The sequence below is a fragment of the Malus domestica genome, chromosome 03 (assembly GCF_042453785.1).
Source record: "Malus domestica chromosome 03, GDT2T_hap1".
NCBI lineage: Eukaryota > Viridiplantae > Streptophyta > Magnoliopsida > Rosales > Rosaceae > Malus > Malus domestica.
In genome coordinates, this window is record NC_091663.1 from 28,750,995 (window position 1) to 28,767,101 (window position 16,107).

At 38.0% G+C, this 16,107-nt stretch overlaps 1 protein-coding gene across 1 annotated transcript; it reads left to right on the top strand.

Annotated features, from left to right (window-relative positions):
- Positions 1–1,051: 1,051 nt before the first annotated feature.
- On the top strand, positions 1,052–13,875 carry LOC139194786 (zinc-finger homeodomain protein 6-like). The gene is made up of 4 exons (XM_070819701.1): positions 1,052–1,130; positions 2,620–2,661; positions 7,988–8,458; positions 13,544–13,875. Exons 1-4 carry the CDS (start codon positions 1,052–1,054, stop codon positions 13,873–13,875), a joined length of 924 nt encoding a protein of 307 aa, XP_070675802.1.
- Positions 13,876–16,107: the final 2,232 nt, after the last annotated feature.

Below are 16,107 nucleotides of genomic sequence, written 5' to 3' on the forward strand. Positions count from 1 at the left end.
CCTATTTTCCCATCTTCTGGAGAGTTGTATTACTTCTTACATCTTCTGGAGAGTTGTTTTGGTAGTGAGACATTGGGTGGATTGAGGGTGTAACTTGGGAGTGAAACATTCATTGTTTGGTATCCAACGAAGGGAAGGCAGTCGGTGCATGTCACGTCAGGAGCTATGATTTTCAGCCATTTCGATTGTAGTCCCATGTGCATTTGCTCAGTTAAATGATTTTGTAATTGTACTCTATGTACATTGCTTTTTATTTTATTATTGTTTGACCGGTCTTTTATTCAATTTGTTTGTTTTGAAATTTTATGCGTGTAGGAAATGTATGACTAATAAAAGAATTATAATGTATTAGTAAGATTATAAATGGGAGATTCACAACAAGAAAAGGAAAAAGGAAACTATAATCAGTAGTCTGTGGAAGAGAGCAACATGTTGTTACAACTACTTGTTGAGGCCGTAAAAAATGGATAGCGACATGCTAGCGGCATAATAAGCAAGCAAATAAATGAAGCCAAAATTGTTCCGGTGCTCAATGAAAAACTTGGGTGTCAAACATGTCAAGACCATGTTAAGAATCGTGTGAAAATAGTGAGTGTTTAGAGTTTTTTGTATAGCGAAAAGTTTATATCAAAATTTGGTGGAGATGAAGCTATTTAGATGAGGAGGCGACCGGCCATAGTGTTAGGGAGTAGCCTACACATGGCGGCATCCTATTAGCCAAGGTATGTCATTCGCTGGATGAATGAGAAAAGGTGGCACGTATATTAAAACACCCTTTTGTTTATAGTATTGCTAATATGATGTTGTTACCCTGTTTATACATTACTAATGCTGGATAATAGTTTGATATCGATATATTATTGGATCGGAACACTATGGCCACATCAACAGTCCAACCATCCTTAAAAGAAAAAGAAAAAAACCCCTTGTACCCCACATTCCCTCTCCCCTTTGAGTTTTCTGCCTTATTATAGGAGTGCCCATACACAAGAATACAGTGGCGAAGCCATGTGAGGGCGAGGAGTGGCGGCCGCCACTCCCCTCACCAAAAATGAAGCCCAGGAGTGAGTACCAGCCCCTCATCTCATCGAAAATGAAGCCCTGTTTTTTGCTGCAGTTGCACAAACGTTGTGCGTGCAGTGGCAAGCCATACAGACGCAAGTAGGTGTGGTTGCACCTCCGGTCATCGGAACTCGACTCTAAGAGCGATAAGCCATCCCTTTAGACTGGACGTCATTCCTCTGAACCTGCAATAAAATAGTGAAATTTTCACACATCTTCTCGCAAGGAAGAAGAACTGTAACATATTTCAATTTATTGGCTTTAAGAGGAACGGTGCCGTTACGTTTATTGGTTTTAAGAGGTACTGTGCCGTTATGTTTATTGGCTTTAATGGAACGATTATGTTACGGGTATAGGCTTTTGACTTAGTTATATCTACAACCCACATGAAACTGGTTCGTCCTAATTTTTGGGCTCTTTTTCGTTTTTCTTTTTATTTCATTTAATATTTTATTTAAAGTGAAGGCATTTTGGTTCTGTGATTATCCCTCGATTTCATTTTTTTAGTTGTTTTAATTTTGTCAAGTTACCACTTAGTACTACAGTCTAATGTAAGTGATAGGTCTTAGGTTCAATTCACGCCAAAGGCGAATTTGAACCATATTATTGCTAAGACTTAGTCCACTCCCCCACCCCTTAATGATAATATCGTTTGTTCAAAAAAAAAAATTGTCAAGTTGGTTATTGTGTCTTTTGTTAGACATCTCTAATCTACTTTATGAATTTAATGACAGTATGTAATTCAGTTAAGAACCATAATTTTGATAATGTTAATCAAATGAATATAATTTATTAGTACTCACATCATCGATATACATTCCACTAAAAAGTATACATGTTAACTTTTTATCAGAATACCACACTTAACAAAAATGATATTCTTTTCATAAACTTGTACCATCTCTTTAATAGAGATGAGATTCACATGTATTGACGTACTCTACTTCTATTAAAGAGTTTCCCTTAAACACCAACACATTGCCCCCATCAACTCGCATGACCAACACCACACCGCAGCTAACACGGCCACCATCACTCACAAACGGATCGCCTGCTAGGACACATCTAAAATTGGCTAATTGCATTCATATTCATATTTGGATGAGGATTTTCTAAGTTCCAAAGGAATGATGCCAAATTATTAGGTAAAGTACCACAAAATATGAACGACATTGTAACTTGTTTATATTGACAAATTATGAATGACATTAATATTATTTAGTATATAAAATGATGTGGGTGTCGATATTTTTTTGAACCTTTTACCTTTTGAAATTTTGCCCCTTCCCCCGAAAATTCCTAACTTCGCCACTGCAAGAATATCTCCTTAAATATTTCAATTCAACATGTACCCATGACTCATAAGCAGCATGCTTATTAATTTGGAGAAACAAAAAGTAAAATAAGAAAATAGATGAAAGAAAAAAGAAAGAGAACCCGAAGAGGGATTTGGACAAAAGGATATCAAATGGCACATTAATTATGCCTTTGTGGCATACTCATATGCACCTGTACCAGCAATTCTCCGTGCTCTAAGGAAGTCTAAATGATTTATAGGCTTGTACAGTAAAGGGTGGTCTTCGTCCACGAGCTCATTTGGTACGTGTATCACCCCTTTGTTCCTTGCGAAGACACCAAACGTGTATCTTACATCATTTTCCCTCAAGGTCACTTTATGTCTACAAGGTCGAATTCTGTTGTTGCTCCAAATCTAGGCAAAACAATCACGCACATATCCTTGTTGAGATACAATAATGTTAACTAACATGAAATATGAGCCGGTTAACAAAACTCCATGAGAAATACAAAGATATATTCAAGAGTAGAGTACATAAGTATTATGCGATATAATATACCTGAAATGCGTCACCTGCTAAGAATATGACCGACGAAGGTGGAGGCTCAAAAAGTACCCAGTCATCGCCCTTTGTATTTATTTCCAGACCGCTGACATGGTTTTGATGGATTATGGTGGAAAATGTCCTGTCGGTATGACTGGGAAACCCTACATTAGTTTCAATTTTCTTGGGTTCGTCATATTTCATCATTCTGAAAGAGTATACAGTCGATTGAATGAGATCGTCGTGGTACTTCTCCACACCGTAATTTTCAAACACCATTCTTGTCACAGTTTGATCTAGTTCTGCCAGCACTTTTGCATAAAGGTCAGCACTCTCACTGCCCAGCCAACGAAGAACAAACTATTAGGAGTGTAAATTGAAGTAAATGATCAATATATCTTTGTGTGTGTGTAAATGTTGGGGAAATGCAGGAGAATTTATTATATCTTATATATACCGAAATTGATCGTTTCCATTGGACCAAAATAGACGTGTGAATTGTTAAACATTTTGAGGGTCTGTGCCGTTCAAAATCCCGTAGGATTGATGCCCATAACTGGAATGTGCAGCATAAAAAGGCTTTTCGGGAATATCGTTTGACGGATCAAACAAGTCGCCAAATGTAGAGAAGAAGGTGTTGGCAATTTCCTTTGGAACTTTGTTGGGTAGGATTGCCGTGAAACAGCCGAGCTCTTGGAGTGCATGGCAAACGTCGTTGCGTGCCGAGATCCAACAACTTGTTCCTGGCTTCAGGCAGTCCTCTTTCGAGAAATCTACCACTGGAATTTTCGCCATTGTTTGCTATTAATTAGCTAGCTAGGCAGCTGTGAGATACAAATTCTCAGAATGGCAATGCTAACTTGGCTTCAAGGTATAACTTATATAGAGATACAACTGCAAATTTTTTTTCAAAGGAATAAACTATTAGTAATGAGTAACTTGCATTCGAAGACCTTGATATTTGATTAATTAGTACATTATACAGATGTGCATGTTATGAATTAACAATGCGTCCCACCTCCACTATGCGACGAACACTGTAAAATGGAATTAACTATTTTTTTTTTCAAAGGAATAAATAAACTATTACTAATGAGTAACATGCATTCGAAGACCCTTGATATTTAATTAATTAGTACATCATACAGTGCATGTTATGAATTAACAATTCGTCCCACCTCCACCTTGCGACGATCATTGTTTTTTAAAATGGAATTTTGATCGTTAATAAAACCCTAATTATTATTATAACAATTTTTCCACAACATGTGAACCACACCTCTATGATTAATACGTGCATTCCCCAATCTTTTCTCCACTTTTTGTGGATCTGTTTGTACCCAAAATAACAGTTTGGGTTGAGCCTATAATTAATCTCAGCAGAATCATCAACGTTTCAAACTTAAAATTGCTTGGAATTAACGCATTAAACTTGATTAGGTAACTCTGAGAATGAACATCATGCCCATGAGTTGGCAATATTATGTTGTTTATTTTTCTTTGAATAAGATTTATTTGCATTAGTTTTGGTTTTCTTAGTTATTGGGTTGTTGTTTTATTCTTGTTTGATCTGCTCATATTTCTTTTCCGTTCTCGGCTGTTCATTTTTCTGGGTTTCTTTTTCACTCTTAATCTATCCTATTTTCGGGATAAGTTGCATTAGTTATTAGAATTTGTGTCTCCTTTTATATTTGCAAGATTATGTTTTAATAAATATAAGTATTCGAATTCATCTAAGTGCGCTTTTAGCTATACCTTACAAAGCATATGGTAATATCATGTTTAAAATATTTACGAAATTGTCGATAATTTCGTTGTAATTTTCGAAAAATCAAAGAACGGTAAGAAAATTGGAGTGAAATGTAAACTTCACTCTATATTGGCGAGATATTAGAAAATCAATGAATATCGATGCTATATATCGATCTACCACAGAAATTTTGCCGAAATATCAATGATATCAAATGAACATCATGAACGTATTAAACTTAAATTCGCCTGGAATTAGCGCATTAAACTTGATTAGTTGACTTTGAGAATGAACGTCATGCCCATGAGTTGGCAATATTATATTGTATATTTTTCTTTGAATAAGATTTATTTTTTAATTAGTTTTAATTTTCTTAATTATTGGGTTGTTTTATTCTTGTTCTATCTGCTCATTATTCTTTTCCATTTTCGGTTGTGATTTTTCTGGGTTTCTTTTTCACTCTTAATCTATCCTATTTTCAGGGTAGGTTGCATTAGTATTCGAATCCATCTAAGAGTGGTGGAAAATGTCCTGTCGGTATTGTTAGGAGTATTAAGATCCAATGGTTATGAAATGGACAAGTGTCAAAAGATTATGAAGTTAGTTAAGTTGGTTATATTGTTACTTAGAGTGTAAGCTACCAAATGCTATTATAAATAGCTTGTAACAAACCATTGTGATTAATAAGAAAATATACTACAATTCTCAACAGATTTCTCTCTCTAATATCTCAATCTTCTACTTCTCTCTCTCTATCCCTTTCTTCTTTCTTGCTTCTATATAACCTTCTTCTTCAAAAACCTCTAATGGTTTACATGGTATCATCGCCGGAACAAGCATAAAAGCTTGACGGTTTGTCGATCTTGGTTTCAATTGCTTCCGCTACAGTGATTGTTTTCTAGTATATTGGTATATTGCTGATTGGTTTTTGGTATATTGGGGTGCTTTCTCTGCAATTCTTAGTCTGGTTCTTCAATCTCCAAAAGGTGCCCACTAACTGTTTGTGGTTTGGTTTCTGTCAAGATTCTTTGTGATTTCTCTACAATCTGCAACAATGGTGACAGCTGCTCAGTTACAGATCTTACAGTCTCCGATTACCTCTTTGATTTCATTTGTCTCAAGTTCGGTGAATGTGAAATTGGATGAGACGAACTATTTGGCTTGGCATTTTCAGATGCAGCTACTTCTTGAAGGCCATAGCATAATTGGTTTCGTTGATGGTTCAATGTCTTGCCCTGCTCAATTCAGTCAAGATTCCTCTGATAATTCAGCAATTTTGTCTGGCGATTCCTCTACAAGGGTTCCATTTGATGACTACAACATATCAAAGATGCATGATAAGGCTTTAATGCAATTGATTACTGCAACTTTGTCTCCTGCTACAGTTTCTTGTGTAATTGGAAGCACTAGTTCCAAAGAAATGTGAAATCGCCTTAAAGAACAATTTTCTACAATCACAAGAATGAGCATCTTCCAACTCATGTCAATCATACATAAACATTCATGAGCATCACTCATGTCAACATTCATGAGCATTACACATGTCAACATTCATAAGCATTACTCAAGTCAACATCCATGAGCATCACTCATGTCAATCAACATAAACATTTATGAGCATCACTCATGTCAATCAGCTTCGAAAGCTTCATTTACAGAGCTCTAGCTTCGAAAGCTTCATTTACATAGCTCTATCTTCGAAAGCTTCATTTACAAGAGCTTCAGCTTCGAAAGCTTCATTTACAGAGCTCCAGCTTCGAAAGCTTCATTTACAAAGCTTCGACTTCAAAGCTTCATTTACAAAAGCTCCAGCTTCAAAGCTTCACTTTCAAAGCCTCACCTATAAAACTTCACTTTCAAAGCTTCACCTACAAAACTTCAGTGTAGGGTATACAAGATCGCCTCCGAACAACCGCCACTTCGGCCCATACATGGATTGAATTTAAAGTTTCCAGCCAATAGACTCTATTGACTGAAGACTTGGAGGACTACACTATGTACCATATATTGGGCTTCCGCAACTGGGCCTCATGAAAAATACTTGGGGGACTTACCCCATTATTTATGTACTGAGGAGCGAACTCTTATTCTATAAAAGGGACTCCCTCACTTTCATTAGAGAGCACCCATTATTCATGTATTGAGGAGCGAACCCTTATTTTATAAAATGGACTCCCTCACCTTCATTAGAGAGAGACTCTTAGCCTATCACTTATGTAATGAGGAGCGAACCCTTATTTTATAAAAAGGACTCCCTCACCTTCATTAAAGAGCATTGCCGCCAGCTGAGCAACCACCTCGCCACGAGCATCACTCCTAACCCATCACTTATGTATTGAGGAGCGAGCCCGTATTCTATAGAAAGGACTCCCTCACCATCATTAGAGAGCATCGCCGCCTGTTGAGCAACCGCCTTGCCGCGAACATCAACTCTAGCCTATCATTTATGTATTAAGGAGCGAGCCCTTATTCTATAAAAGGGATTCTCTCACATTCAACGCCACAAGCCTAGCCAACCAAGGCAACATAAGTCACAAGCCGAGCAACCTCGCAACATGTGCTACTTCTAGTTGAGCATCATTTCACATTGAGCATCACCTCATATCGAGTATCAGTTCTAGACGACATCTAGTTACTTCGGCCCACACATGGACTGAATTTCAAGTCTTCAACCAAAAGACTCTCTTAACTGAAGACTTGGGGGACTACTGTTGGTACCATATTATATTGGGCCTCGTTACTTGGGCTTCTAGACATTGAGCCCATGATTTATGTAAAAGGGGATGAGCCCTTAGTCTATAAAAGGGCCTGATCACCCTCATAATCCTCAAGTCTCATCCTCACATATAGAAGCCGCAAGGCTTACAAACAGAGAAACTCTCCCAAACTCTCTCTTTCTCTGGGGGACTCCCCCTCACACTTATAATCCATACATTCATACAGAGAAATACAATCAACATCAGTGTAGACGTAACCCAAACATTGGGGTGAACCACGATACATCTTTATGTTCTTGAGCATTTGTGTGATTCATGGCCGGATTTACGTTGTTCCAAAACCTTCCGATTTTGTGCATCAACATTTGGCGCCGACTGTGGGAAATGACACGAAAAGCTATGTCGATTCTCTTTTATTTTTTCATCTCACCCCCGTGAGACCTCATCACTGTCCACCGTGAATCTGCATAAACCCAAAAACCAAAACCAAAACCAAAAGCCCAATTCCTTCACCCAACACCCACACTCAGAGACACACCCATTCAATCAGCAGAGAGAAGATGAGAGAGAGAGAAAGAGAGGGATGAAGGGAGATCATGATCCAAATACAAACGAAGTATACAGAGAGTGCTTGAGAAACCATGCAGCCATCCTCGGTAGCTATGCCACAGATGGCTGTGATGAGTTCATACTTGACCACACATCCCCAGGTAGCATACAATGCGTCGCCTACGGATGCCACCGTAACTTCCACTGCAGAGTCACTTACGCAGCCACGTCATCCCAAGCTGCAGAAGACGGTAGATCAGGACATCATCAAAACCATGTCATCATGAGCTGTAGTGGCCGAGGTCGAGATCTCGCCAAAAATATCATAACACAAGACCAATTCATTGACTATAATGTTGGTGAAGGTGGGTTGCCGGACAGCGGAGAGAGGATGAGCAGCGGGAAGAAGCAGTTCAGGACGAAGTTCACGGCGGAGCAGAAGGAGAAGATGCTGGCATTTGCTAAGAAGTTAGGGTGGAAGCTGCTGAGAAAAGATCTAGAGGACGAGATAGAGAGGCTCTGTAAGAGTGTAGGGCTATGTTGGTACCGCTCGTCATCGGGCAGTTCATGGAGATGGTCGACCAGAACAACGGGATTGTGGGCTCCACCACCGGCTCCAATTACTATGTTAAGATTCTCAGCAACATTAATCGGGAGCTCCTCAAGCCTTCCATTTCCGTCGCCTTGCACCGCCACTCCAATAACCTCGTCGACATTATGCCTCCAGAGGCCGACTTGAGTATTTCTCTCCTCAGTCAATCTGAGAAGCCTGACATCACATACTCTCTCGAATTACTGCAATTCAGTCCAACAATCGCTTCGTGTTCAGAAATGTCAGCCTATAAGCAATCAGAGGAAACCATAACCTTCAACCAGACCGACAATAGAGAGGGAGAAGATAAGTTTGCTTATAAGAATTCTATTATTATTCCCTGCCATCTGCCAAAAGAAAAAAGAAAAGAGCTTTACTTTTCTTTTGTCTGCCATCTGTCATCACACATATTTAACCCAAGTACTTGTGCAATATTTATTCATTGCCTAGTGATATTGTGACTGTTATTAAACTATGTCACTTATACAACATGTGATTTACCACACGACTGAATAAATTATTTATTTATAGAAGGCACGTAGTATAATATTTGCCTTAACAAACTTTGTCAATTTGATTTATACAGTCACACTTATGCTGCCATTTATTGTTAGGAATTATTGAGCAACTAGATCTACTGATCAACATTGTTGCTGATTAAAAAAGTATACCTAAGTGGAAGTGCTCCATCTTTCCACTTAAGGTTCACCCTCTATTATCACCAACCAGGTGATCAAAAGTACGTCCAGTACTCCAAAATTATTCGGCAGCCTACCACTATTATCACCAACTAGGTGATCTAAAGTACATCCAGTACTCCAAAATTATTCAGCAGCCTGCCGCTATTAGCACCAACTAGGTGATCAAAAGTACGTCCAGTACTCCAAAATTATTCAACAGCCTGCCTTTATTATCACCAACTAGGTGATCAAAAGTACAACCCATCCTCCAAAAATCATACATGAGCATCACTCATAACAATCACCATCATACATGAGCATCACTTATGTTAATCATACATAAACATTCATGAGCATCACTCATGTCAACATTCATGAGCATCACTCATGTCAACATCCATGAACATCACTCATGTCAATCAACATAAACATTCATGAGCATCACTCATGTCAATCAGCTTCGAAAGCTTCATTTACAGAGCTCTAGCTTCGAAAGCTTCATTTACAGAGCTCCAGCTTCGAAAGCTTCATTTACATAGCTCTAGCTTCGAAAGCTTCATTTATAGAGCTCTAACGTCGAAAGCTTCATTTACAGAGCTCTAGCTTCGAAAGCTTCATTTACAAGAGCTCCAGCTTTGAAAGTTTCATTTACAGAGCTCCAACTTTGAAAGCTTTATTTACAAAAGCTCCAGCTTCGAAAGCTTCATTTACAAAGCTTCGACTTCAAAGCTTTATTTACAAAAGTTCCAGCTTCAAAGCTTCACTTTCAAAGCCTCACCTATAAAACTTCACTTTCAAAGCTTCACCTATAAAGCTTCAGTGCATGGTATACAAAGACCGCATCCGAACAACCGCCACTTCGGCCCATACATGGATTGAATTTGAAGTCTTCAGCTAACAGACTCTATTGACTAAAGACTTGGGGACTACACTATGTACCATATATTGGGTTTCCGCAACTAGGTCTCATGAAAAATACTTGGGGGACTTAGCCCATTATTTATGTACTGAGGAGCGAACCCTTATTCTATAAAGGGGACTCCTTCACTTTCATTAGAGAGCACCTATTATTCATGTATTGATGAGAAAAACCTTATTTTATAAAATGGACTCCCTCACCTTCATTAGAGAGAGACTCTTAGCCTATCACTTATACATTGAGAAGCGAACCCTTATTTTATAAAATGGACTCTTCCACCTTCATTAGAGAGCATCGTCGCCAGCAATTCATTATAGAGCATCGTCGCCAGCAACTGCCTCGCAGTGAGCATCACTCCTAACCCATCACTTATGTATTAAAGAGCGAGCCCTTATTCTATAAAAGGGACTCCTTCACCATCATTAGAGAGCATCGCCGCGTGCTGAGCAACCGCCTCGCCGCGAACATCAACTCTAGCCCATCATTTATGTATTGAGGAGCGAGCTCTTATTCTATAGAATGGACTCCTTCACCTTCAACGCCATAAGCCGAGCCAACCAAGGCAACATAAGTCACAAGCCGAGTAGCCTTGCAACATGTGCTATTTCTAGTTGAGTATCATTTCACATTGAGCACCACCTCATATCGAGTATCAGTTCTAGATGACATCTAGTTACTTCGGCCCACACATGAATTGAATTTCAAGTCTTCAGCCAAAAAACTCTCTTGACTGAAGACTTGGGGGACTACTGTTGGTACCATATTATATTGGGTCTCATTACTTGGGCTTCTAGACATTGAGCCCATGATTTATGTAAAAGGGGATGAGCCCTTAGTCTATAAAAGGGCATCCTCACCCTCACAATCCTCAAGTCTCATCCTCACATACAGAAGCCACAAGGCTCACAAACAGAGAAACTCTCCCAAACTCTCTCTTTCTCTCGGGGACTCCGCCTCACACTTGTAATCCATACATTCATACAGAGAAATACAATCAACATCAGTGTGGACGTAACCCAAACATTGGGGTGAACCATGATACATCGTTATGTTCTTGAGCGTTTGTGTGATTCACGGCCGGATTTATGTTGTTCTAAGACCTTCCGATTTTGTGCATCAACAAGGGTAATGATTTTGTCACATTATATTTGCAGAAAATTAAAAAAGCAATAGATTTATTATCTGATGTTGGTGTATTCTTTGTTGATGATGACATTGTAATTCTTACACTAAATGGTTTGCCTGCTGAATTCAATACCATAAGATCAGTGATTAGGGGTCGTAAGACTATGATATCACTAAAAGATCTTCGATCTCTATTACTTTGATCTCAATTACTTGTTGAAGAAACTTGGCTTGAAAATGGCTCTAATTCACCTGTGTTGTCTGCATTAATGGCACAAAACATTGGCTTACCTTCCAAGAATCAATCTTTTCCCATTTCTAGTGGCAATCATGCTAGTCCCAATTCGAATGTATACAAGTCCTTTAATAACAATAACAAAGGAAGGAATCAGTTCACTCTTAACTTCAATCCCAAGTATGGTAATCACAAGAACTTTCATTCAAATCCTGCTCTTGGAATCCTTGGTAATTCACCACCAAGATCAAATGACTATGGATTTCAGTCCCAACCTTGTCAAATCTGTGGGAAATATAATCATTTGGCCTCAACATGTCACTTCAGAAATATAAATTCTTGACAGGGTTGCCAAATTTGTGGCAAGAACAACCACCTTGCTGACACTTACAGATATCGAAACTCAGGTGCTCCCTCAAGATGTATCATATATGGGAACCTGTATCACAGTGTAGACACATGCTTTCAAAAGAATACTACTTCTCAAATTAGTGCTATGCATGCTGCAACACCTAATGGTTCTTATTCTCCATTCACAATGCCATCTGCAGCATTACAACGACAAGTATGACTTACTGATTCTGGTGCCAATAATCATATGACCTCAGAGTTGAACAATCTCACATTGGCAACTCCATATCCATCAAATGAGACAATCCAGTCAGCTAATGGTGAAGGTTTAGCAATATCTTACATTGGTTCTAATCTTCTCAGAACTCCAATGCAGCCTATTAAACTTAATTCAATCCTTTATGTATTAAAATTGTCTCAGAATTTGTTGTCTGTGCATAGGATTTGTTTGGATAATACTTGTTGGTTGATCTTTGATGCATTTTCATTTTGATTCAAGACAAAGCCATAGGGAGAATACTTTACAAAGGGTTGTGTAGCAATGGATTATACCCCATCATCTTATCAACCTCTCATGCAGCAATTTCTAAAGGACAACTTGCAGCTTTTCTGGGAAAACAAGTTACCAACAATATTTGGCATAAAAGACTAGGTCACCCTTCTAATCCAATAGTCTCTCAAGTTCTCATATCTTCAAATGTTTCATGTGTTGCTGATAGAACACCTTCTCTATGTCAAACCTGTTTAAATGGAAAAATTAGCAAATTACCATTTTCTCCTCCCCTAGTTAAGTCTGTCAACCTTTTGATATTGTTCATAGTGATGTGTGGGGTCCTGCTCCGTGTATGTCTTTAGAAAGATTCAAATATTATGTGACTTTCATTGATCATTGTACCAAATATTGCTGGATTTTTCCTATCTGCAATAAACTTGATGTTTTTGCCATCTTTGTTTCCTTTTACAATTTTATTTTAAACCAGTTTCAAGTATCCATTAAAACTCTTCAAAGTGATGGTGGTGGTGAGTATATTAGTAAGGCATTTCAAAAGTTCTTATTTGATAAAGGAATATATCATCAAATGTCATGTCCTCACACACCCGAACAAAATGGCATTGTAGAAAGAAAACACAGACACATCATTGAAACATTTATCACTTAAACTGCCTCTCTACCATCCCTATTTTGGTCATTTGCTTGTCAAACTTCAGTGTACTTAATCAACCAAATGCCATCTCCAGCTTTGCACAACCAGTCTCCATTCCAATTGCTGCATAATTCTATACCTGAGATCCAACATTTGAAAGTTTTTTGCTGCTCTTGTTATCCTTGGTTAAGACCTTACAACAATACTAAATTAGACTCCAGAACAACCAAATGTGTCTTTTTGGTGTATGCATCCAAGTATAAAGGGTATATTTGTTATGATGTGTCTAGAAACAAAGTCTACATCTCTAGACATGTGATATTTGATGAGACAAAGTTTCCTTATAATTATTTGAATACTATACACCAGTCTACTTCTTTTTCACCACTGCCATCACTCATACAAACACCAAGTCCAGTTCCAGATCACAACAATGTTCTTGTTTTACCAAATTCACAACATCACTACCCTATGAATTCCTCACCCAGTCCACCACAATTAAGTTCAGGTCCTTCACCTAGTGTTATACCAAATACTATCATTAATCAAATCTCAGAATGGTCTACTACAAATTCAGTTACAGTTTTAAGCTCAGATGTAGAAGATTCAAGTTGCAGTCAATCCATTGCTACGTCAACAACACAACCATTGTCTTCCACACTCCTTGTAGTACCTGAATTCCAACCTGAACAATTACAAGTGGTTCTCTCCATTCCTCCAGTTAATCTCCACCCTATGCAGACAAGGTCAAAAAGTGGCATTATTAAGAAGATTGCTCTCCTTGCTACTGTTCATGAACATGAAGGAGTTGACTTGACTCAAGTAGAACCTGCAACATATAAATCTGCCTTAAAAACTCCAGTATGGCATGAGGCTATGAAAGATGAAATTGCAGCATTACACAATTAAGGTACATGGTCTTTGGTTCCCCTGCCAAAACACAAAAACTTGGTTAGCTGCAAATGGGTTTTTCAAATAAAAAAGAATGATGATGGGTCAATTGGGAGGTAGAAGGCATGACTGGTAGCTAAAGGCTTGAACCAAGAAGAAGAGATTGACTATGGGAAGACTTTTAGTTCAATTGTTAAACCAACAATAGTGAGATTAGTTTTAGCTTTATATGCCATAACACTGACTTTAAATCCAATCCAGCATCAACATACGAAACACATAGAGGTTGATGTGCATTTTGTTCGAGAGAGGGTAGTAAAACAGCAATTGCAGGTGCATTTTGTGTTTTCAAATGAGCAATTTGCTGATATACTGACCAAATGATTGTATGATCCTCTTTTTCAGATACATTGTGCCAATCTCAGGCTCAAATTCTCTGCCCTTGAGCTTAAGGGGGGATGTTAGAAGTATTAAGATCCAATGGTTATGAAATGGACAAGTGTCAAAAGATTATGAAGTTAGTTAAGTTGGTTATATTGTTACTTAGAGTGTAAGCTACCAAATGCTATTATGAATAGCTTGTAACAAACCATTATGGTTAATAAGAAAATATACTACAATTCTCAACATATTACTGTCTTTAATATCTCTATCTTTTACTTCTCTCTATATCCCTTTCTTCTTTCTTGCTTATGTATAACCTGCTTCTTCAATAACCTCTGATGGTTTACAGGTATGATTAGGTAACCCTACATCAGTTTCAATTTTCTTGGGTTCGTCATAGTTGACCATTCTGAAAGAGTAAACAGTCGATTGAATGAGATCGTCGTGGTACTTCTCCACACCGTAATTTTCAAACATCATTCTTGTCACAGTTTGATCTAGTTCTGCCAACACTTTTGCATAAAGGTCAGCACTCTCACTGCCCAGCCAACGAAGAACAAACTACTAGGAGTGTAAATTGAAGTAAATGATCAATATATCTTTGTGTGTGTGTGTATATATGTTGGGAAATGCAGCAAAATTTATTATATCTTATATATACTGAAATTGATCATTTCCATTGGGCCAAAAAAGACGTGTGAATTGTTGAACATTTTGAGGGTCTATGTCGTTCATAATCTCGTAGAATTTATGCCCATAGCTGGAATATGCAGTACAAAAAGGCTTTTCAAGAATATCGTTTAGGAGATCAAACGAGTCGCCAAATGTAGAGAAGAGGGTGTTGGCAAGTTCCTTTCGAACTTTGTTGGGTAGGATTGCAGTGAAACAACCAAGCTCTTGGAGTGCATGGCAAACGTTGTTGCCAGGGACGAAGCTAGAAATTTAACTAAGAGGGGGCTCCTTAAAAAATTTGAGCTCATTTTTTGGACAAATAAAGCTAGTTCTTTTACAAATGCTCATTTGTACTAATTAACCAAATACATGCAACTCAACAAGGTTTAGACATTAGTGCGTGAGAAAAATGTACAAGACGAATGTGCATTTAAAAACTAAAAGAGAATTTTCACTATTTTAATATGATTAATTGAATAATCTGCAAAGCAAACAAAATGGGAATGATTAATTGAATAATTTGTAAAGAAAAAAAAGGGATGAGAGGGGGCATGTGCCCCCACTGGGCCTTACCTCCCTCCGTCCATGGTCGTTGCGTGCCAAGATCCAACAACTTGTTCCTGGCTTCAAGCAATCCTCTTCGAGAAATCTACCACTGGAATTTTCGCCATTGTTTGCTATTAATTAGCTAGGCAGTTGTGAGATACGAATTGTCATAATGGCAATGCTAACTTGGCTCCAAGGTATAACTTATATAGAGATAAAACTGCAAATTTTCTTTCATGATACGTAACAGCTAGTGATTAGGAATAAACTATTACTAATGAGTAACTTGCATTCGAAGACCTTGATATTTAATTAATTAGTACATCATACAACTGTACATGTTATGAATTAACAATTCGTCCCACCTCCACCTTGCGACGAACACTGTTTTTAAAAAATGGAATTTTGATCATTAATAAAACCCTAATTATTATTATAACAATTTTTCCACATCATGTGAACCACACCTCTATGATTAATACGTGCATTCCCCAATCTTTTTTCCACTTTCTGTGGATCTGTTTGTACCCAAAATAACAGTTTGATCAAGCCTATAATTAATCTCGGCCCAATAAAAAGGGCATCAGGAATTTCAGAATATTCTTAGGAAGGGCCTAGCCCAATGAAATTCGGCCGAGTCCTATCAAG